Below are 25,097 nucleotides of genomic sequence, written 5' to 3'. Positions count from 1 at the left end.
TATTTCTTTCATATGCTAAACTCTATGTTCTAGGTTCCAAATGACAATTTCGGTGTTTTGCTTTCTGAAGCACCTACTTAGGAGAATAAATGTTTTTTGCCTGAAATTCAAAACACATTTAATATATATCATCCTTATTATGCACCTCAATCAAGATCTGAATAGTAATGTCTTCATAACCTATAAGCAACAATGATTTTTCAAAAAGGATGCACAGATAAGGGGAAGAAACCCCTTTCATAGAATGCAGCACCAGTGTGCTTCTGAGATAGCTGGAAAAGGGAACACTCTGGATGGGGAGAATGCAAACAGTTTGGATATCTCTTCAATGCTCCAAACTTGGATGAATTTTTGTTATAAATCACCTTGATTAATGGAACACATTTGCTGAAGTGGTTCTGTAATAGCTACAAATTCTTATGGCTTAAAAAACGCAGCCTGGTAAAACTGGTGGAGCCGGGAAGCCTTCAAAAATCACTGGCTTGTCTTTCAGAACTAATACTGGCCCTGATCAGAAACAGTTGCCTTTCTTTTTAAAAATAATAAAGACAAATACATTTTAAGGGAAGTACAATTTAGGAGATGGGAGTAGGAATAATAATAGTAAGTAGAGGATATTTGGGGATGAAAAGTAGTGGCGTGGTAAAGAATATAGATTCTGGACAGAGCCAGGCTACCTGTGTTTGAATTCCAACTGTTTCTCTTACTGTTTGAAATTGGGCAATTTATTTAACCTCCCTGTTGTTCAGCTTTCCCATCTGTCAAATGCTACTACCACCTTCACTGGGTTACTGTTTTGATGATTAAATGAATTAACCCTTGGAAAGAGTTTCAACAGTGTCAGGTACAGAGTAAGTACATAGTTAAGTGTTGGCCAATATTATTACAGTTGTTTGTACACTTATAAACATGCAAACCAAAGTGAATGGAATACATCTGGAACAAAATGGCAGTGTCCCCTAATTTATCCTCTCAACAAACAAAAATTCGATGAATGTCTTCTTTAAATAGAATATTCAAAAAAATGTACGTCTTATAGTCCTCTGGTTATTTTCTCTGATTACTTAGCAGAGATTTTATCTAAATCCTTTCATCCTAATATTCCTCCTCTAATAATTTTAAAAGAAAACAACAGCAGTGTACACACTGTACACAGATAGTAGATGCTATCATTTATATGTTTTGTTATTCTTTCTGTTGATAAAACTATTTCTGGTCTGAAGTATATGCTTGTTGCTAAAGCAACTTAGAAGTGACTAGAATGCCTCATGAAATGATAACAGTCATGTGAAGGTGAAATCATTATGTAAATAAGTGACATTTTTGAAAAATAAAAGGATAAGTATCCATGATGAAGGCCACAGAAAAATAGGTTACCCGATACCACATTCTCAACTTTAACATTATCACCATCAGCTAAGGATTCCTAGGATGTTTAGCACTGTAGTAATAAACATCAGAAGTGTAATAAACATTTGCACATTAAGAACGGTAAATAAATAATAGATTATTTAATAGTCTACTGATCAAACTTATAGGGCAATCAGAGGCTATTATAGGTCAAAATAAATTTACAACGATGAAGACAATTTAACTCTTAATTGTATGTTTACACTGGGGATGAAGATAAAGTTACTTAACAGATGTAACAGCTCTATTAATAATCTGACAGTGACAGAAAATTTAAACAAAATAGAAAATTAAATTATAATTAAAGTAAGAAGAGTATATGCTGAGTAAACAGAAGGCTGCCCTCCCCTGCCACGAGCTGTCCCAGCAGCCATGTGACTGGTGAAAGGGGCTGACACATCACATCTGCTCTTCACTCTTCCATTCTACTGCTCTTGCTCTTTTTCCTAACTGAGTTGGCAAGTTGACGACACCAAAATATCTATCCTAAACATTTAAATAGGATTTTAAAAAACTAAACAATAAGACTGTGTTTGGTTTTACCAGATTTTCCACTAACAAGTCAGTGGAAAAACTATCTAAGCCAGAATTCCAGATTGCATTTACTTGTCATGTCTCCTTTGTCTCCTCCAATCTATGACAATTCCTGACTTTCCTTTTTTAAAAGACCTTGACATTTTTGAAGAGTATTGGCCAATTATGTGGCAGAATGACCCTCAGTTAGGGTTTGTCTGATGTTTTCTCATGAGGCTATACCTTCTTTTTACAGGAATACCACAAAGGTGACGTGCCCTTCTCAGTCCTTGAATTCAGGGGTCACGTTATGTTGACGTCTTTTTATAGGTAAAGGTAACCTTGATCACTCAGTTAAGGTGGTGTCTGCCAGGTTTCTCCTCTATGAAGCTACTGTTTTTCCCTTTGTAAAAATATCTTGGGAAAGATACTTTGAGACTATGCAAATACACTATTTTTCCTCAAACGTCTGCCCATTATTTTGACATTCATTGGTGAATCTTGCCTGCAACAACTAATACTGAGATGTTTATACAGGGTTTTAAAAGGAAATAAAATATATAAACTATAATGGCCAAGTTGTTCTTGATACAAACATACTTAAATTCTAATGAATGCATTATTCTAACTTATATTCAAAATATGAATAAAAGTTATAATCATTTGTCAGTGTGTTCAGTTAATGTTAATCAACTATGATACCAATGAATAACATAATTGAAATGTTACTTACATAACTATGGCTTTTAAAGAAACCTGATGGACTATTGCTGAGAATTTTGTCTCCTTCCAAACCAATTACTCTTTTACAAATATTTGATTTTGGATCACTTGGGCTTTTTGCAATCACAATGTCACCTCTGAGGGGAAAAAGTCAAAGAAATGTCAGTGTTATTATTAACATAAACACATGCATGGCACTGCTACAATACTTTTATAAAAGCAACTTAAACAAAGCCACACCTTTTATCCTCTGACATATTGACCCTCTCATACATTTACCAGCTTTGAGAACCTTTGTGACTAACTTTATGGGTCAGAATCTAACAATGAGAGTGATGGAAAAGCTATTAGAAGATTCTAAAATTTCTGATAATTCCATGAGAATTATCTTCTTGCACTATACCCACTCAGTGTTACTTCTGTGTCCAAATTTTTAGAACCAAAACTATGAAAAAACAATTCCGTGTAAATACCACCAAATTAACCAAGCAAATTTTACTGCCCAGCCAGTAGCACTGATTGACTCTAGAGCACATAAAAAGGTAGAAACATCATCTGTGTTTCCCTAGAGCTTAAAGAACTGAGGAATTGCAGCATATAAATTATATAACCTGGAGAGTTTACAGTACAGTCAAAAAAGACATATACTTGAGAAAAAATATCAGAAGACGGCCAAATAAAATGCTAAAAGCTGTCCAAACATATATTACAAAAAATAAACTGGCAAATCAAACATATAGAACCAATATGGATATGATTACATATGGAAGACATGATTCATGGAAGAAATAACAATCTACATGTACTAGAAGACTAAGAAGATATCTAAAATTGGAAAGGAAGAAGGAGACAAAAATATATGACTAATGCCTCAACCAAAGAGAATGCAATGCTCTTTCTGCATGAAATGAGCAATAAGCGAATTCTGTTGCTCACAATCGAAAGGATTTAATGTATTTACTTATTATCTGTACCAGGTTCAGGAAATAATTTGATGTTGCTTGCAATAAAAGATGCATGTATCAAAACAATATCAAAAGTCACAAAAATAAAAGGAAGATGATGGTTAAATCAGAAACCTAGTTATTGCTATATATAAGTATTACAATGAGTTCAAAACTTTTGGTAGTCAAGTCAAAAAATAAATTATGATTAATTACATGGCAATCATTACCTAATAAAATAAAGTTTAGTTTGGGAGGTATGACAAAATTTTCCTTAACAACTAAGTCAAAGAGGAATATACAAGAAGGATACTTATGTAAGGAAAGTAAAGATACCATCTTCATCCGAACTTTTACAGAAAATACAGCAACAGTATTCAGAACAGTCATTTCTTGAGGTTATTCTTGATAAGAATTGAATGCTATTAAAACACTAAATTCTATAATTTGGAGTGCAATATAAGGCTTACACTTGTTTGAAAATGTTATAAAGTATCTCTTTCCAACCAACTGGAACCATGTCAATGGAACTGTTCAGATGAAAAAGTTTGCAAATATTGTAACCTATGTAACATACTAACAAAGTTGATTTTGGCTAGCTTTGGGGAAAGAAATGTTTTCCATGGGAGTTTTATTCAGCTTAAGTGTTTTGACAAAATAATCAATATGATCCTCAAAACAAACTCTGCACTTGAATGGCAACATAAAAATCATAATTCAGTCAAGGTGTTTTAATAGAAAGCATCATTACTGTATACTGTATTTCTGGTGGTCTAACCAGATATTATAGGCACAGAGCTTAAATCAAAATATATAACCTTGGACTTTCAACTCTTTCAAATAGGATTTTAAAAGAAACGTAATAGAACTAAGGCTTAAATTTTCCTGTATCATTTATAAATATCCTTATTATCCCCTCCTAGATTGTAAGCTTTTGAAAACAAGGGTTAATATCTTGCTAATCCTAACATTCTCTATCAGGTACAGCACATCTTATAAGTGAGGTGCTCATTAACTATTCGTTGAAAGAATAAGTAGTAATAAGAGACTATGGTTGTCTCAAGTATGAGTGTTCGGTCCATTGGACTGAAAAATCTATGTGCTTTAGATACCAGATATGCAGACTTTCATTTTCCCTAAATGAATGGCTACTCTATCTTTAGAAACAGCTAGCAAGAGGATCTCTTGCCAGGGGTCAGAGATTCCCCTGAAATCTCAAGGGTTCTGTGTTGCAGATAAAAGAAAAAAATACTCAGGACAGTAATGTTTTTAAAGTAGGAGTTACCAACTGACTACTTTGGCTGTAAAAGTTACTTTGGTATGTCTCCTATAAATGCCAAAGTTTGAACTGTCCTTCCACCTAATGGGCCCCCTGAAGGAGCAGAATACAAAATAAAACCTCTAAAGAATCTTAATTAATTTACTAAATATAGTTATTTGTATTACCATCTGAATGCAAAGAGTATCTATCCAAAAAAAAAAAAACCAAAAAAAGACAATATTGAGCTGTTCATTCAAACACTATTTAGCCAATGAGTCTAGCTCCTTGTTAAGGATGCTCAAGGACTATGAGAGTGAAATCATGTGATTAGCATGGAAAACAGAAGCTTGTCTTCACGTTGCAGCGAAGCTAGGTCTCCAGTTAATCCAAAGACTGTAATAAGTTATTTTGATACAAGTTAAAAAGAAAAGGAAGCTAGAACATAACCTGTTATATAAGTTTTATTTTATAACCCCATATCTATCAATTAGGTATTATCTTGAAGTTGTTACAGATAAAAGATCTGAGGAATTACCCACAGACCATGCTAGACCATACAGCTTGAGCAAGAGAGAGTTTCTATTTACAGAATCTAAGATGGTGGAAGAACGAGTAAACACAAAGAACAGTTTTACACTATTCTTGGTGATTTTTCAGTAATGTGAAGTAGACTATGAAAAAGGACAATAATGAAAGAGGAATGCCTAAACCTACTTATGTCATAAGCTAAATACCAGCTCAAGTGAGTAAAATTTGTATTTTATGAAGATGAAATGTGAAACAAATCTATTTTTTCAGAATTATGAAAAACTAATGGACCCCAAATTTTAGGGAATCAAAGAGGTGTCCTTTAGAAAATACATTAAATTATTAATACTCCACATCCATTCAGAAGCAATAATAATCAGGGAGTTAAGTAGAATAAAGAGTATCTCAAGGATTGGAAACACCATTTAGACTAGGGTTTTAAAAGATGTAGTGGCAAACAATATTTCCCACAGAGTTTTTTAACTTAATATAATTAATCAGGAGACTCATAACAGATAAGATTCCTGGCTCCCAACTATATACAGTGCTATAGTCTAAAAATCACCGACTGCTCATCATAGACTATAGAGAGTAAGACAGTCATCAATAGAAATGCAGGATTATTTTAAAAATTAAAAAATCAAATCAGATTTGGATATGTAATGTAGCTCCTAAGTCCCTGGTTCTCGATTCAAAACATTCTAGGACAAACCCACCCCCCAACCCCCCCCCCCCAAAAAGTAAAGAAGGCTTGAATGCACATTATGAAAGGGACTGCTATCTACTTTGCACAATGATACAAGGAACTGCATGTTTAAAGAAACTATTAAAATTTCTCAAACTGAGAGAAAAAATTTGAGCCAAAATTTCATCCAGTTGGTCATTAATTTGGTTATTTACAAAAGAGTTTTTAAAGCTAAAGTTAAGAAACTGCAGAAAAGACACAATGTGCATGTGTGTTTTCACCATCAATTTAATGTATCTGTGGCAGAAATTTACCTTTGGATACCATAAAAATGTCGACTAAGATTTTCTGCAAAAACAATATCTGAATTGTGAATTGTAGGCTCCATTGATGGTCCAGAACACTGAAAGAGAGGCAATTTTTAAATTTAAGTTGAAAACCTTTTAAAATATAAATCATCTGAGCAGGCTTAAAAGAAAGAAAATCAAGCAAATGTTCTTCAAGCTTGGTGGATGATTCATAATAAGTTGGAAGTTCCAAGATAAGTTCAACTCTACAGAGTAGCCAGCAAGTCTGGAAAAACAGGCAAAATATATTTAAAATGGTTTGTTAATATTATATTATAACAGAGAAATAAAATAACATTATCTATGTTTCCAAATTTTGGCCATCTTGTAAAATTTAAGCATCATGAGGGCAGGGACTTTGTCTCTCATGTTCCCAATTGTGTAACCAAGGTCAAGAACGGTGCTTGGCATAAGGTTGATACTCAATATATACTTGTTGAATGAATAAATTAATGATTTTTTTTTCTTGCTACTGTCAGCTATCATCCAGTGCCCATGACAGTTATTTACCAAGTGGTATCATACTATTCTCAATGAGTTGATGCTTTTCCTTTTCTTCCAAGAGAACAGCTTACTCATTTGATGGGGCTGCAACTTATATTTTCTACTGAAAAATACTGGCATAATGAGATGTACTTTAAAGACTTTCATATTAGTAGGTAAAACAATAATCTTCATATATATCTCAAAACTGTAATAAATGATCATCGCAACTTAAAAAATCTAAACACAACAGTCTCCATTCACTCCACTTACATGTAAATAAAACTTTTTACTCAAAACTTCCTACTTGGGCAGAAAAAACAAAGACCACAATGCAAGTTTTCTGCTAACTCTGTAGCCTACTGGAAATACCAATTTAAATTTAAAAAAATCAAAGAGGGGAGTTTCAGTTAAATATATTTATTTGCATTACTCCAGCTCAACTTGAGATTATATGACTGTGAATATTTTAGGGTAAACCTGATAAAAATAGCAACACCAACAGCAAAACTTAGTGACTGAACAATCAATCAATTTACTCTTTCATTTATATGACAAAAGGTTAGTATTGTCATGGTTGATAGATTTATGATGCAATATTAAGAAAATGCATTGGTAGGAGGACAGCCTTAACATTTTAATGTTGACACAAGGCAGAATAATCATTTATTTTCAGGACAGTTATTGATACTCTTCACAGTGGTTAAAAGTAGGGGTTTTGGGCTTCCCTGGTGGCGCAGTGGTTGGGAGTCTGCCTGCTAATGCAGGGGACGCGGGTTCGAGCCCTGGTCTGGGAGGATCCCACATGCCGCGGAGCGGCTGGGCCCGTGAGCCGCAATTGCTGGGCCTGCGCGTCTGGAGCTGTGCTCCGCAATGGGAGGGGCCGCGATGGTGAGAGGCCCGCGCACCGTGATGAGGAGTGGCCCCCGCTTGCCACAACTAGAGAAGGCCCTAGCACAGAAACGAAGACCCAACATAGCAATCAATCAATTAATCAATAAAAAAATAAATCTTAAAAAAAAAAAAAAAAAAAAAAGTAGGGGTTTTGAAAATCAGAGAAATCTGTGCTGAAATTCCAAGTCTACTTGGAATTGTGGGACCTGCAGAAAGTTACTTAAGCTTTCTGAGCCTCAGTTTCCTCATATGTATAATAGATTTCTAGTAAGTATCTCATAGAGTATAAAAGATTAAATGAGATAATAAATGTAAAACATCAAACACATCCTGGAACACATTAAGTAGCATTCAATAAATGGTAAAAACTAGTATTATTAGATTAATAGGGCCTTTGTGCCCCTGAAAGAAACAATGCAGGACCATATTTAAAGTTACAGTTCTTATATTTTATATCTGTGCCAATTCAAACACTCTCTTCCTTCAATTTAAAAAAAAACATATTTTAAATGATTATTTTCTTGAATGTAAAAACTTACCATGACAACACCACCAACGTATTCAAAAGCACAATGAGCTATACAGCCATACTGAATAGTATAGCCAATAAGCCGAAAGGTTTTTCCCAGAACACCACGAAGCATAGTTCTATGTAGACTCTGCCACCATTGGCCTGATGGTAAATTTCAAAAAGTTTCATGATCAATACTATTTAAAAACACTTAAGAAATAGCTCTATTGTAAAATATTTTATAATCACCCAGAGTGTATTAAATGCCTAATATGGTTTGGTGCAGAAAATCAAGAGCTTATTTTCATTTTTGCTGAAGGTTTTTTAAAATGGCAAATTATAGCCACTTAATATTGTGATCTTCTAAACAGAGATTATATTCAAATATCACTGGGTTTATAAATGAATTAGATAACTAGTAGACTCTGAACTTGTCTCTCCTCTTTCATGCCTTGGTTATTTCTTGGTATTAAGGCAGATATCTAAGAAATGATATTAACTCTTTCAAATACTAATAATAGTTTTTCGTACTGTTGCCTGCTATAGTACATCAGTTCTCGTCATAACATAATATAGGAATAAAGGGGAAAGCACTAGAATAGGTGTATGAAAATTCAAGTTCTAAACTGCTTCCTTTATTAATTTTCATGATCTTCAATGAATCACTTACCCTCTCTGGGCCTTAATAAAATGGAAATAATAGTATCTCACAGAATGGTTCTGAGAATCAAATTCAATAACATGTCAAAGTGGCTTTGTAAATTATAAAGTTACATTCAGTTTTCAGTTATTAACTATTGATATAACAATGAACACATGAATATTATGAAACAGCACAAAGAAACATGTATTTTTAGAAAGCTATATACACTTAACACACTGATATTACTCATCTAAAACAGTCCTAGTATTTGTCCCTTCCTTTCCATTTACCTGCTAAAACTATGTTTCAAGCATTTCTCAACTAACGGCCTAATGCTTAGGCCTAGATTCCTATGCATTGTTCTCAGATTAAATTTACTAAAACACATCAACAATAATAATAATATGTAACATTTGCTCAATGCTTGGCTATGTCAGGTTTTACAAATTAATCTCTGTGAGATAGATAGTATTACCATTATCATTTTATAGATAAGACAAAGGAACCTAAGAGTAGTAAACTTAAATGCTAAACATCACAAAATTGGAAAATGATACTCAAGAACTTAACCATTATGTTACACTGACTTCCATATTACTCCCTTGCTCCCATAACCTCAATGGCTCTCTATCAGATCAAGTACAGATTACTCATTTTCAGGATCTTTGACAGATGGCTCCATTCCATCCTCAGATTCCAACCTGATCTTCCCTGATGCTCCTACATGAATGAACTACTCCATCATACTGGTCCAGTTTACTTAGGGTATACTGCCCAACCAACACTTATGTATGCCAATACCCATGCCTGGAATATACCCATCATGATACCCATCATGTATCTAATTTGTAACTCTTCTCCAAATGCTCTCAACAGGCAAGTTTTTCCTTCTCCTCTGGGTTCCTATGGTTCCTTATGTTCATTTTTTAATGATTAAGAACACTGTTTCTAAAGCTGATCTTGTCTTGAGCAGGTATCCTGGCTCCACCATATTTTAGCTGTGTGACCTTCAGGAGGTTATTTTACCTCTGTAAACCTCAAGTGCCTTTCCCTGTAAAATGGTCTTAGTCTCAGTACCTATCTCAGAGAGTTAGTGAGGATTACATGTAATCAGATATATTAGTCTGTGTAGCAGAATATAGCAATAAATTCTAGTTACTATATCATTCACTTGGCAATCAGCATGTGCTATATAACCTCATAACATTAGTTCCATTTTCAAGTGTCTAAGTTTCTCCCTAACTTATGTTTAAATAAAATAATAGAATTTTTTTTTTTTGGCTGCGCCACGTGGCTTGCAGGATCTTAGTTCCCCAACCAGGGATTGAACCCAGGCACTCGGCAGTGAAAGCGCAGAGTCCTAACCACTGGACCGCCAGGGAATTCCTAATAATAGAATTTTAGAGCCCACAGCATAGAACTATATCCTTTATTAGTGTTTATTCACCTATTAAACATTTATTATGTCTTCTCCCCTAACAAGTCTTCTCTGGCACCACCCCAAGAAATGTTACTTATACTTTGTGTCACTCACCTACCTTAAGCATACACTGATTATAATACTTACCACACTGTATTATTCATATCTTTTCCCTTATTACATACTATATTTGCTTATATGTCTGTGGGCAGTGACTGTGCAGTATTCATCTTTGGATCCTTAGGGCCTACCAAAGAATGCTTGCCTGACTGAATTAATGAATAAATATTGAACCCAAACCTCCTATAATTTCAACATCTTTAGTATGATAAAAATGGTTATAAGGTTCAAAACGATTATCAGAAGACCAATGAGATTTTTGGTTAATGAGGAGACATGTTAATGTCATACTCACTGAAGAAAGAAAAAAACTGTCAGTAACATATTAAAAAGTGTTCTCATTAAATCTTTTAAGTAATATGAAATAGTCTATCTTAGCAATCTGGCTTACAGTAATAACTGATGCACTTTAAAAACTATTGATTTTTAGAATTTAATAAATTAATAAGAAGTGATATTTATAAACACTTCATAACTGAGGCTCAATTAATTCAGAAAAGATTGAAGAGGAATAACAATAATAGAACATTATTTGTAAAGTTAACTAGGTTGTATAAACACTACTTTGCTCCCACTATATAACTAGGGGAAAAAGTAGGGGTTAAGTCCGAAAGCTTAGCTTTGAAAATGTGATCTATGAAAACAAATCCTAAAAAGTAGTGAAATGAATATTACATTTAAAAACTAAAATAAAAATGAGCTTACCTGATGTTAGAGAGGGGATATATTATCAAACAAGAAGAAACATGTGGCACTCAGCAAGAAGATATTGTTAACACAGATAAAAGGTGAAATTTAGAGGGGAAATTAATAGCAATCTACCAAAATTTAAATAATCTGGATTATGCAATAGATTATGCATTTGGCTAAAAAACATACTAAAAAAATACAAAGATGCTATAACAATACAATGGTTCTGATTCACTGAGAGGCCCTGTAATTAACTCCCATTCAGAAGTAATTGGGGCCATAAAGCCTTTTTTTATTACTCAGTAAATGCTCAATCCCAAATACAATGTTTGTGATGAAACTGTCTCATAAAATAATAAAACAGATGAGTGATCAGAAGAAAGAAGTTACCAGACATTGTTTCTTCCCTAGAGATATTAGCAACAGAATGCAGTCTGAAGTGTCTGAAACTATTTTGGATCTTAATCTCCTAGATGAAAAGAGCGATGGAGCTATTTATAGAGGACTCTGGGGATCAAGACTACTTGGTCTTATATTTTAAAAGTGCAATGAGGAGCACTGTTGAGAAATACTGAAATTGAGAATAAGAGCTGATGAATTTTTTTTTAAGAGAAATCTCAGAGTAGAAAGTAACATTCATATAAGATATAAATAAACCACATACACTGCTAGCACTCAGTAGATCTACTAGCAAAAGGGATTAATTAACACAGAGGTTTCAAACCTCTGGTTTACATAGTGATTTCAAGGGGTCCATGACTCTATATATGCATACATGTGCCAGATATCTTGTTTGTCCCTTTGGACTCACTCTCTACCTTTCTCCATACTGCTCTCTGCACTTGGAAAACTGACCTATATGAACTACACCAAGGCACTTCAGTCAAGCTTCGACTTCCAGCAGGAAGTCAGAGGAAGGAACGGTTATGTATTTTCCTGGCTCCCTCCCTCTAGAGTCTCTCAGGCTGGCTATGTCTTTGGACGAAAGGTCATTGAGTCTCCAAAGGCATAGGAGCTACTTTGAGGGGTTTTCCACTGGCCAAATTTGAGATTAAAAAAATAATAATAACAGTAATAAATAATATATTAGAATAAAAATGAAATCTACTGAGGACTTTTTTTAAAAAGAAGTATGTGTTGGGGACAAGGAAAGTTCTTTATCAAAAAAATGGCAGCTAATATATATAGAGAGGGAATAATGAAATTATCACCAATGTAATAATTCATTCAGGCAAGGGCCATTAATAGATGTTTAAAATTACTGGATGATGTTCTTGGATTAGAAGAATTAACATTATTAAAATGGTCATACTACCCAAAGCAATCTACAGATTTAATGTTATCCCTATCAAATTACCCATTACATTTTTCAAAGAACTAGAACAAATAACGCTAAAATTTACACGGAACCACAAAAGACCCAGAACGGCCAAAGCAATCCTGAGGAAAAAGAACAAAGCTGGAGGCATAACCCTCCCAGACTTCAGACAATACTACAAAGCTACAGTAATCAAAACAGCATGGTATTGGCACAAAAACAGACATATAGATCAATGAAATAGAGAGCCTAGAAACAAGCCCACACACCTACGGTCAATTAATCTTCAAAAAAGGAGGCAAGAATACACAATGGAAAAAAGACAGTCTCTTCAATAAGTGGTGTTGGGAAAACTGGACAGCTACATGTAAAAGAATGAAATTAGAACATTCTCTAACACCATATACAAAAATAAACTCAAAATGGATTAAAGACCTAAATGTAAGACCAGATACTATAAAACTCCTAGAGGAAAACATAGGCAGAACACTCTTTGACATAAATTGCAGCAATAATTTTTGAATCTGTCTCCTAGAGTAATGGAAATAAAAGCAAAAATAAACAAATGGGACCTAATGAAGCTTGAAGCTTTTGCACAGCAAAGAAAACCATAAACAAAATGAAAAGACAACCTACAGAATGGGAGAAATTATTTGCAAACGATGTGACCAACAAGGGCTTAATTTCCAAAATATACAAACAGATCATACAGCTCAATATAGAAAACAAACAACCCAATCAAAAAATGGGCAGAAGACCTAAATAGACATTTCTCCAAAGAAGACATACAACAGGCACAAGAAAAGATGCTCAATATCGCTAATTATTAGAGAAGTGCAAATCAAAACTACAATAATATATAACCTCACATGGGTCAGAATGGCCCTCATCAAAAAGTCTACAAATAATAAATGCTGGAGAGGGTGTGGAGAAAAGGGAACCCTTTTACACTGTTGGTGTAAATGTAAAATTGGTGCAGCCACTATGGAGAATAGTATGGAGGTTTCTTAAAAAACTAAAAATAGAGTTACCATATGATCCTGCAATCCCACTCCTAGGCATATATCCAGAGAAAACTCTAATTCAAAAAGATACATGCACCCCAATGTTCACAGCAGCACTATTTCCAATAGCCAAGACATGGAAGCAACCTAAGTGTCCATCAACAGATGAATGGATAAATAAGATGTGGTACATATATATATCTATATATATATAGATATATATACACAATGGACTATTACTCAGCCACAAAAAAGAATGAAATATTGCCATTTGCAGCAACATGGATGGACCCAGAGATAATCATACTAAATGAAGTCAGAAAGAGAAAGACAAATAACATATGATATCACTTATATGTGGAATCTAAAAAAATGATACAAATGAACTTATTTACAAAACAGAAATAGACTCACAGACATAGAAAACAAACTTATGGTTACCAAAGGGGAAAGGCGAGGGGAAGGATAAATTAGGAGCTTTGGATTAACAGATGCACACTACTTTATATAAAATAGATAAACAACAAGGTCCTACTGTATAGCACAGGGAACTATATTCAATATCCTGTAATAAACCATAATGAAAAAGAATCTGAAAAAGGATAGACAGATAGATAGATAGATAGATAGATAGATAAACTGAACCACTTTGCTATACACAGGAAGCTAACACAACATTGTAAATCAACTGTAGTTCAATTTAAAAAAATACTGGGTAAAAGGTTGTTGGTAAACAGGATATGTGCAAAGTATTAAATAGTTTATTATTTACAAAGGGAACAAAATACCTTTACATGAAGAGATCAAGTAAATATTACCTTTACATGAAGAGATCAAGTAAATATTAACTATGTGATCAAATTTAGCTGCATAAATAATGGTAAAAACTGATATGTAGCTTCCTGACATGATGCAGTGACATACAGTACATCATCATCTTTGTACTATTCTTGCCAGAAGTGTATAACCTAAATCTAATTATGAACAATCAGACATATCTGTATCATAATCCATAAACAACTTGAACACTTAAAATATAAATTTAATAAAATAATAAAATAATTTAGAGTATTATTTTAAATTATAAGAATAATTTAAAATACAAGGACATGACAACCAAATACAATATGAAATACTTAACTGGATCCTGAAGCAAAAGAAAAAGAAAAGCAATAAAAGATATTATGCGAAATTTGAACATAGCCTGTAAATCAAAATACATCATCGTTTCAATGTTATATTTAACAATATCATGACTATGCAGAATGATCTTGTTCACAGGAGAAAAACACTGATTTAAAGATGAATGTAACTGTAACTTTCTTTCACATGGTTTACTTCTGCTACTAATAATACAGATAGACATATGTAGATAAATTTATACACACACATATACAAATATATACATACACATATATATGTATATATATATGGAGGAATAGAGAAAGATAATATGGCAAGATGTTCACTGTAAATCCAGATGGAGTGTATATGAATGTGTATAACATTTTTTTCAACTCTGTGACAGAATTTTTAAAAAAAGAAACACTTGGAGGAAAAGGGGTGTCCTCATAGTCATTAGGTCATTCAATCATTCAACAAATATTTATTGAGCTTCTACTATATGCCAAATACTGTGTTCAGTCCTGGAAATACAATAATGAACACGATGCCTGCCCTTATAGAGCTTATAGCTTATTGGGGCAGATGTCACACACACATACAAAGTAGACAAACATGTAAATACATTAAATAATTTCCATAAAGGAAAAAATAGGGTAAAGTGATATAGAATTATTGGTGGGACGTATTTTTCTTAAGGATGAATCAGGAAAGATTTCTCTAAGAAAATACCACTGAAGTTAGGTCCTGAAAGACGAAATAACTATGGAAATTGTGGAAAGAACATTAAAAGCAGATGAAACAGAAAGCATGTGCTTAAGGAATTAAAAGAAGACTGGAGCACTGTGTGAAGGACATAAAATGAGACTAGAGAAAGAGGAAAAATTATTCAAGTCTTGTAGAACTTTGGATTTAATTCTAAATTCTTAAATGGGAAGCCACTGAAGGATCTTAAGCAGGAGAGTAACATGATCTGATTTAGAAGTTAAGATCACTCTCACTGCTATGTAGAGAAAGGACTGGAATGGGGGCAAGATTAGAAATGCTGGGAGGGTAGTTAGGCTGGACCAACTACAGAAGTGGCAATGGAGATGGAGAAAAATGGACAGATTTGAGAAACTTTGGGGGCAAAATAAATAGCAAGGAAAAGGAAAGAATCAGGATGACCCTCAAGTTTCTGGACTGAGTAACTGGGTAAATGGAAGTCTATTTACAAGGTTCCTCTCACACACACATTGGGATAGAAAACGAAGGGTCTGATTTTGGTCATGTTAAAATTGATATATTTGTGAGATATCCAACTGGACATGTTAGAGACTGGAGCTCTGGAACTCAAAGGAAGTTTCATACATGGGAAGTCTTAAAAAAAGATTACTATCTTAGGACTATATTCTACTGCAAACAAGAGAAAACTAGAATAACAGTAACTTAAGTAAGGGACTTATTTTCTATTAACACTAGTTGCTATATCCAAGTTACAGGCAGGAAGAAAGAAAAAGTATAAAGAGTATCCTGGTTAACTTTTTGGTTTTTTTTTTTAAATAAATTTATTTATTTATTTATTTTTGGCTGCATTGGGTCTTCGTTGCTGTGTACGGGCTTTCTCTAGTTGTGGCGAGCGGGGGCTACTCTTCGTTGCAGTGCACCGGCTTCTCATTGAGGTGGCTTCTCTTGTTGCAGACCATGGGCTCTAGGCCCGTGGGCTTCAGTAGTTGTGGCACAAGGGCTTCAGTAGTTGTGGCTCGCAGGCTCTAGAGTGCAGGCTCAGTAGTTGTGGCACACGGGCTTAGTTGCTCCAAGGCATGTGGAATCTTCGCCGACCAGGGCTTGAACCCCTGTCCCCTGCATTGGTAGGCGGATTCTCAACCACTGTGCCACCAGGGAAGCCCATCTTTTTGTCTTTTTATCCAAGAAAAAAACCACCTTTGTTCCATCAACACCTAACTGGCCAAAACTATATAACTAAGTACAGTACAAGGGGTGCTGAGAGAACATTGCTGTTCTCTTTATAAGCTTTGTAGCACTATTTGACCTTTAAAAATCACCTGAGTAGGGACTTCCCTGGTGGCGCAGTGGTTAAGAGTCCGCCTGCCAGTGCAGGAGACACGGGTTTGAGCCCTGGTCCGGGAGGATCCCGCATGCCACGGAGCAACTAAGCCCGTGCGCCACGACTGCTGAGCCTGTGCTCTAGAGCCCATGAGCCACAACTACTGAGCCCGCGCGCCTAGAGCCCGTGCTCAGCAACAAGAGAAGCCACCGCAATGCGAAGCTCGTGCACCGCAACGAGGAGTAGCCCCCACTCACTGCAACTAGAGAAAGCCCATGCGCAGCAACAAAGACACGATGCAGGCAAAAATAAATAAAAATAAAAATAAATAAATTAAAAAAAAAATCACCTGAGTATTACCTGAGAAAAATAAAAACGTTAAAGAAAGCATGAAAGGGAGACATGGAAATGGACACAACATATACAGTCAAGTCTTTGGAAAAGTTTGGCTATGAAGGCAAGCTAAACAGTAGAGCAGGGTTTTTCATCCTCAGCAGTACTGACATTTGGGGCCAGACAGTTCTTTGTTGTGGGCAGCTATCTTTTACATTGTAGGATTTTAGCAGCATCCCTGGCCTCCAGATGCCAGGAGGACCCCTTCCCTAGTTGTGACAAACTAAAATGTCTCCCGACATTGCCACATGTCCCCAGGATATAAAACGGCCCTCAGTTGAGAACCACAGCAGTAGAGTAATAGGAAGAATGTGGTATTTACCAAGTTTTTTAAAACACAGAAACACAGTAGCATATGCTTGAGAGCCAATGGTAACAATCCCACAGGGAGATGAAGAGAGACTACTGATAAGTGAGGGAGAAGAGGAGAGGGAAATAGAGAGATGCCTGAACACTGACATAAAGAAGGCAAGAGGAAGACCTCAATGCCAGTTTTGACAGAGTACTTATACCAGAATAACTTCTTGGTTGCAAAATCTGGATAAACAAAATAGCTGTTTAAAGGCATTAGGCAGCAATATAGGCAAGCCTTGAGGGGCAAGTATATATGAAAGAAGGGAAGAACATAAGGTAAACACATTCACTTGGCCTTTTCTCTAAGAATACTCGCCAATTTACAGCACAGGAAAATAAAATTTTAGCAGAAAGTGGCAGTTCCATTTGGCTAAGCAAGAGGTTGGAATTTATGGCCGTCAAAGTAGATGGCACATGAGGGTCAAACTGTAGACAGGTAGGAACCATAAGTCAGCATGCAATTTTGCCACGAAGTGCTAGCCAACTCCTAAATTGCTACCTGAGCAGAGTGAGACTCCAGAATCTCAGTAGAAAGCAGCAAATAAAAGGCTAAAAACCTAAACAGAGATGTTAGCAACCACAGAATACCGTGCAATGTGAGGAAGACAGGGGTTGGACTTCAAGACCCTACAAGGTTGGCCATGCCGGTTATGACTGCAGTAGGGTTACCACTGAGAGTGAGGGCAAAACTGAAAGTGATCAGCCTTAACAAACAATACAACCCACCCTTGACAGGATTAAAGTAACCTGTTCACACACTACCTGGCTGAGGAAGAACAAAACAAAAACTCTGAATTTTCATAGGAAGAATACAACATCAATGAGAACTCCCACAATATTTTCTATAATGTTGGAGTGGGAAGGCCTTTTTTTTAAAAAATTGAGATATAATTCACATGCCATGAAATTCGCTCTTAAAGTATACAATTGTAAAAGCTCTGTTCGAATATTGATAGTTTTGTCAGTTTGATGGTAGAAAAATGAAGGAGCTCTTAATTCAGGTTTTCATCTTCTCAATCTCATGAGCTGCGGTCAAGAGCAGAGATTGAGAACTCTCAGCATAAAGCAAGCTGGTAAACTGAGAACTGGTTACAGATGTACTAGTATTCTATTGCTTCTGTAACGAATTACCATAAAGTTAGTGGTTTAAAACAACACAAATTTATTATCTTACAGTCTGTAGGTCATAAGTCCACTATGGGTCTCACTGAACTAAAAATCAAGGTTTGGCAGGGCTGCATTCCCTTCTGGAAGCTCTAGGGAAGAATCCATTTCCTTGCCTTTTCCAGCTTCTAGAAGCTACAAACATTCCTTGGCTCATGGTCCCCTTCTTCCGACTTCAAAGTAAGCAGCGCTGCATTTCTCTGACCATTCTTCCTTGGTCACATCTCCCTCTAACTCTCTTGCTTTATTTTGCCATCTTCTTCCACTCTTAAGAACCCCTGTGATTAAACTGAGCCCACCCAGATAATCCATGATAATCTCCTCATTCACATTCCTTAATTTAATCACATCTGCAAAGTCCTTTTTGCCATGTAAGGTAACATATTCACATGTTCTAGGGATTAAGACATGGATATCTTGGAGTGAGGGGTGGAATTATTCTACCTGCCTCATCAAAACACCGACACACTAAACCAGTAGTTATCAAAGTGTGGTCCCCAGATCAGCAGGCATTTGTTTGAAGTGCAAATTCTTGGGCCAAACTCAAGATTTATGTAATCAGAATGGGAGTGTTGCTCAGCAGTCTGTGTTTTAACAAGTTCTCCAGGTGATTCTGAAACAAAATTTGAGAACAACTGCTCTAAGCTCCCAGGTGGCCAATGGCCACTTCTATCCTTGAGCAGCCTTGCTCATCTAGTCATTTATTACTGTGTGCCAGATAACTTACCATATCCCATGTGTGCTGTGAAAAAAGTTGGGAAGCTTTGGCATATAGAATTTTACTCCACCTAAGAAACAGAATTTATTACTTTTTATTCCCTATTACATTTACATTAAAAAAAACTGAGTTAGATAAATTAGGAGTTTGGGATTAACATTTACACACTACTATATATAAAATAGGTAAACAACAAGAACTTACTGTACAGCACAGATAACTATACTCAATATCTTGTAATAACCTATAATGGAAAAGAATCTGAAAAAGTATATATGTACAACTGAATCACTTTGCTATACACTTAAAACTAATACAACATTGTAAATTAACTATACTTCAATAAAAAACTGAGTTATTAATGTAGAGAACCAATTCCTTTAATGGGGAGCCTATGTACTCTATCAGATAACTAATAGAAACGCTAGAAAAAAAGAAATGAAAATTTAAAATTGTGACTGTGCCACATAATACAGGAGAGGAAATGTACAATAATCCTCCCCAGAAAACCTTTAAGAGACTCTGATTAAAATATAGTAAAACTCCACATAATACTGGCATAAGGGAGCAAGGCTGTTGTCTACTTTCAATGTTCTATATCTACATTACAGATTTTAAAATTTTTTCTTCCTATAACATAAAGTTAGAAAACACTTTGTCGGGTGTAGGTAATAATGGCTTCTTTCAATATACATAAAAAATCCTCAAATACCAACCAAAATAACAGTAACAACAATAACAGCAAATACTTAAATAGTAGTTCTTGAGTGCCAAGCACTGTTCTAGTTACATATATTAACTCACTTAATTCTTACAATAACTCTATGAGAACTCATTTTATCAAGTATCTCATTTTACAGATAAAGAAACTGAGGGACAGAAAGGTTAAGGAACTATTCAAAATCACACAGCTCATACACAGCAGAGCCAGAATTCAAAACAAGGAGGTTGGGTTCTAAAGTCCACCACTATGCTCTACTGCCTCTCAATAAAAATCAAAGAACTTTGTTGGAGACTCTTTATAAAATAGGCATGGGAGAGAGGTTGGACTGATGTTAAAACTAGCTAAAAAGACGGAGCAGAGTGAACTCTAGAAGCTGAAAAACAAGTAGACATTTCTCCATCCTTAGAAGTTTCTGGGAATAGGGGTACAAGTCTAAGATCTTGATTTAGATCTAACCATTAAAGTAGCCTTTACAATGATTTCAGAACACCCAAAGCCACAAAGAAAACATCCACCTGATTGTTCAGGTCTGGAATTCCTTCGAAAAGAAGGGAAAGCGTTTTGTTTCAAAAACAGGAAAAAATGTAAAGTGTCAGGGTTAATTGAGACTATCAGTTTATAGAAATTCATTTATTTTAAAGTATAAGCAGTCAATCAAAGAAGTGATTAATATCATACTTTTTTTTGTTTTGATAAATGGAATAGTCAGTGAATACATTAGCATTTAAAGAAGGATTCACATTAAGAAAAGGTGAGAAGAGAGTAGGATGTGAAGAAGACAAATCCCAACATCATAGTTTTGCTACATTTACCTTCACTTGGACAAGAAAAAACAGCAGACTTATGACATTCCTGAGACCTCTATGATTTCTAAAATTCAAGAATATCTACAACAAAATACACTTTTCCCATAGAATTATATCTATCTATACAAAGTAACTGAAAGATATATGTCCATTTCTGACCGTGAATGGAAGTTACCGTGACAAGAAGAGAACAACAAAGACTCATTAAGACATGGATGTTGAGTGGTGTACTCTGTTCAATAGCTAAATAATTCACTCTCACACAGCAGCCTCTCCATCAAAGCAATTCACATTCCTGCCATTTCAAAATCACCTTCAAGGCTGCTCATGAATTGTTCACATCTGTAATGTTAAATCTACTGTAAGACGTGTGCAGAGGATATTTTTTATATTCTAGAACTGCAAATTCAAGGAGCACTTATCCCCATAATCAATGAAAATTTTATTTAAATCTATTTATTTTGATTCATTCTCAGAGGAAATAATTGACAGCACTTTAAGGTTTAAAGCAGTGAATACTGCTTTAAATTTGACTGCAGCATCAAAATAACTCAAGAACCTAATTTAAAATCCAAATTTCAGGCTCTCATCATGGAGCTAATGAATTAGAATTTGTGGGAGCAAGGATGCAGAATCAGTAGTTTTAATAAGCTCCCAGGAAGGAAACCCAGTAAAGAACTTTGTGCTGTCATTTGAGACCACTGAGACATACTCACCATTTTCAGAAACTTGACAAAATTTAACCATTCATTACTTTTAAACTAAATGTTAACTTTGGGATAATTCTATATATTTTCATCATCAAATAAACTGTATAATGCTAACATTTCAATGATTTTGAAAATCCAATATTATTTTCTGAAGTTCACTTTTTATACATATATATCCAAAATCAAAACTCATTCTACGTTTACAAAGCATAAGCACTTGACACTTTTAATACAATTAAGTACCAGCTTCCAAACAGTGAAATACCAAAACCACCCCATTCATTTACCAATAATTCCCCAATGGCTATATAATCCATCTATTTCAGAACAATATACAAGTTGTACAAGCAATAGTTGAAGGATATTCATTCAAATGGAAGAAATATCATTTAGCATTATTATAGGCTAGCTGTCGTGTGCCAGTCTACAGTTCATGCATGGCCCTTTAAAGGTAATACTAAGGCTCACAAATTACCAAAAAAGAAAAAAAAGTTTATCATCTCTTAAATAATAAGTCCTATGATTCCCACCCTGCTCTACTGTTACAATTGACTTATTTTTTAAAAATTTTCTTCATTTCTCCCATCCTATATCCCTTTTTCTTATCTCCAAAAATAACTCCCTTAACTTTTATTGACACATTATGAGTCACCTGTGCAATAAATTTATTAGCTGTAGCTTTTAAAGATAAGTCAACTTTATGTTATCAACAAGGTATTAAATTCAAGTAACCGATACCTATTTGAAAAGAATGTATGTCACTGAGAAGACCCTATATGTTTACAATGAATTTAATTAAGATGAGTTTATTTGGGACTTTCCAAAGGAGATAACCATTTCTAATCAAATAATAATGGCTAGGACAGGGAAGGAAAAAACACTAACTCTCAAATGCCACTCAGTAAACAGCTGATTATAAAACAGAAAAGTAAACAGTGACCATGTTTAATAAAGGTTTTGAGACAAATTTTATTTTGAAAGGAAAGCTACTTTTTTGAAATAATTATATAATACTATTAACTACCATAGAAAGTTACCCTGAGAAATACACTACCTGAAAAAATAATTTGAAATTACACATAAACCAAATATTGTATATTTAAAATACAAGTAATTATGAGGATAAGAAAAAGCTTTTAGTCCACTTATTTCATGAATAGATCTTTTCAGTGTAATAGAATTTTACATAAACAGCTTTTCAAATAGTAAAAATACAAACAGAAGGCTAAAGAAGTCCTTTATAAACGAACATAATGCAGTTCAGTAGAAATATTATTAAGCTTTCTCATTCATTCATTTTAAATGTGACAACCAATGAAGAAACACATTGTGGAATACAATAGCTTGGAACCAGTTAAAAAAAAATTCATTAAGAATAACAAATTTGCTAGGTAGGTTTGACCAATGATCGCTACATAAATTTATTATATTTTATTATTTTTTTAGATAAAGACCTCATATGGAGAAAAGTAAAATGTACTACACATAAACAGAGGCTACAAGTAAATCAATATATTATGCATAATGGATGATTATATTTCAGTTATTCTTATAATTTCAAAAATACTTTAGTCACCTATATTTAAGATTTTTAAGTTTAAAAACATTAAGATTAAGGTTTTATAATCTATTTTTTCAAATATAAAGCTACTAAATCAAAAAACACAATAAGATAAAAATCAAGTCCTATGAATAAATATTTTAAAAGTATTCCAGGATCATAACACTGACAACACTAATTATCTTTTCCAGTCTTGGCAGTTATGTTGCATACTGTTTGGGTGACTGATGGGATAATTTCACTTCATTTTCTCTCAGTTTATTCTGGACCATGTAAGAGAAGAATATTAAAATAATTAACACCTCTAAACAAAGTAGTTGATAAAGTTTTTGGTTGAATAAAATGCTTAAAAAAAGAAAACCTCAATTAACTAATACATGATTCTAGAGCAAGTAACTAAACCCCCATCTGCTAAAGGAAAACTTTGACTAAGAATTTCTGATTTTAAAAAATAGTCATTCAGTATTAATACTAACTATTTTATGACTTTTACATAAGATCATACACTTTCACAAAGAGCCTTTTTTATTAGCAATTTGAGTCAGCATTTCCTTAATTATCAAAAGTATATGTCGATATATTTTGATATCATTAAACATTTTATTCACTAAAAACATTTAATCAGCAGGAATTGAAGCAGTCATAAAACAGGTAAAACGTATGACAAAACAAATTACTCCAATTCCTTATACCTATAGACAGTAGGATTTATTGATAATGGCCTCATATCTAAAAGAACACTAAAGTCTATAAACTAATATTTAATGTCAAATACAAATCTTTACCAATAGCAAATACATTGTATCACCAAACTAGAAAAAGTATAAAAGACAATAATCAACTTTTCTATTTGAACATTTTAATACATTTTAAGTCATACATAGTTTATAGTCTATATATGTCTTCCATAATTTTGAGTCATATAGCTTATAATAAGGCAACATATTTTAAATAATAAAAAAGCATATTCTTTGCCTTGATCACCTGATTTTTGTTGTTGTTGTTTATAAAATTAATCATAGTTAGCAGGATAGAAATCGCTTTGAGCTTCATGAATGACATCCAAGAGATGGGAAAGGATTAGTTCTCAGTTGCTGCCAGTTACAGTGCCAGGTGGCTTTTTCTGCAGTGAAGGTGTTACGGATAATCCCATTACACTGGCACTAAATCTTGCAGACATCAAAATTATCACCAAGGTTCCTTTTCATCCCATCCTTTCCAAATGACTGGAAGTCGCTTCACCTGAAAGAAGTCAAATCCACATGCAGCTGCTGCTTTAGCAGACAGCAAACTCCCTGAGAATGCCAGTCGTGATTCAATTTTGCTGTGCTGGTGGCCCCCTATTCCCTGTCCAATAATACATCTGTTAAAAAATCCTACAGCTACAAATCAAGTTTAATCCTACTAGAGACCTCATGTTGGTCTTGTCTTCCAAAAAGGCAGCAGGTTCTGCTGTCTATCTGCTGGCGTCTGGGGAATACCATTTAAATCCCAGCCCTACTTAGAAGAATAAGCTAAGGATCACAAAACATGACCTCAAAAACCCTGATATGACTATATTCTGACCCAGAGGCATTCATTCTAGGTGAAGATTAGAACTTTGCATAATAAGATTACACAGCAAGTGAATGATATCAAGGGACTATCCATATGCAGCCGCCTGGTTTTCTATAGACAGCCTGTGCTCTGCAATATGCAGTGCAGACGAAAAAGAGCTTGGTCTTTCTAGCTGAAATAAAATAGATTCACATAAATTAGTTGGCCATTTCCAGATTCCTAAATCCCCTATTACATCTTTTATTGACAGCTCCGGTGAGGATAGCACAAATGTTATTCCTTTTTATTCTGTGCTTCTAGAACAATCATGCTCTGTAATTGAAATGTACATAGATTATGGCTAGAAATTAACATCTTGTTTGCTGTAATCTTGGATTACAATTGACTGTGTACATAATAAAATTAAGAAATCAATGGATGGATTTATCATCTCCAAGAAACTAGAGG

The 25,097-nt window shown here is 34.4% G+C and overlaps 1 protein-coding gene across 7 annotated transcripts in view; it reads right to left on the bottom strand.

The window, feature by feature from the left end:
* Positions 1–25,097, bottom strand: part of IMMP1L (inner mitochondrial membrane peptidase subunit 1) — a 74,541-nt gene that overhangs the window by 18,753 nt on the left and 30,691 nt on the right. For 4 of the 7 annotated variants that reach the window (XR_450901.2, XM_007181011.1, XM_007181012.3 and 1 more), the window contains 3 exons: positions 8,328–8,461; positions 6,379–6,467; positions 2,657–2,783 (listed from right to left, as the gene is read on the bottom strand). The exons of 1 other annotated variant lie outside the window; for it this stretch is intronic. Coding sequence is in view for 4 of the 6 variants with exons in the window: in XM_007181011.1 (XP_007181073.1) it covers positions 2,657–2,783; positions 6,379–6,467; positions 8,328–8,461 (350 nt within the window). In the remaining 2 variants the exon portion in view is untranslated. Of the gene's footprint in view, positions 1–2,656; positions 2,784–6,378; positions 6,468–8,327; positions 8,462–19,301; positions 19,363–22,533; positions 23,357–24,077; positions 24,336–25,097 lie in introns of those variants that run through there. 2 more of the 7 variants (XM_057552456.1, XR_009009201.1) reach the window with 2 other exon arrangements.

This window comes from Balaenoptera acutorostrata, chromosome 9 (genome assembly GCF_949987535.1).
Source record: "Balaenoptera acutorostrata chromosome 9, mBalAcu1.1, whole genome shotgun sequence".
Lineage (NCBI taxonomy): Eukaryota > Metazoa > Chordata > Mammalia > Artiodactyla > Balaenopteridae > Balaenoptera > Balaenoptera acutorostrata.
The sequence above is the reverse complement of the archived record's forward strand: the minus strand, read 5'-3'. Positions and strand labels throughout refer to the sequence as shown.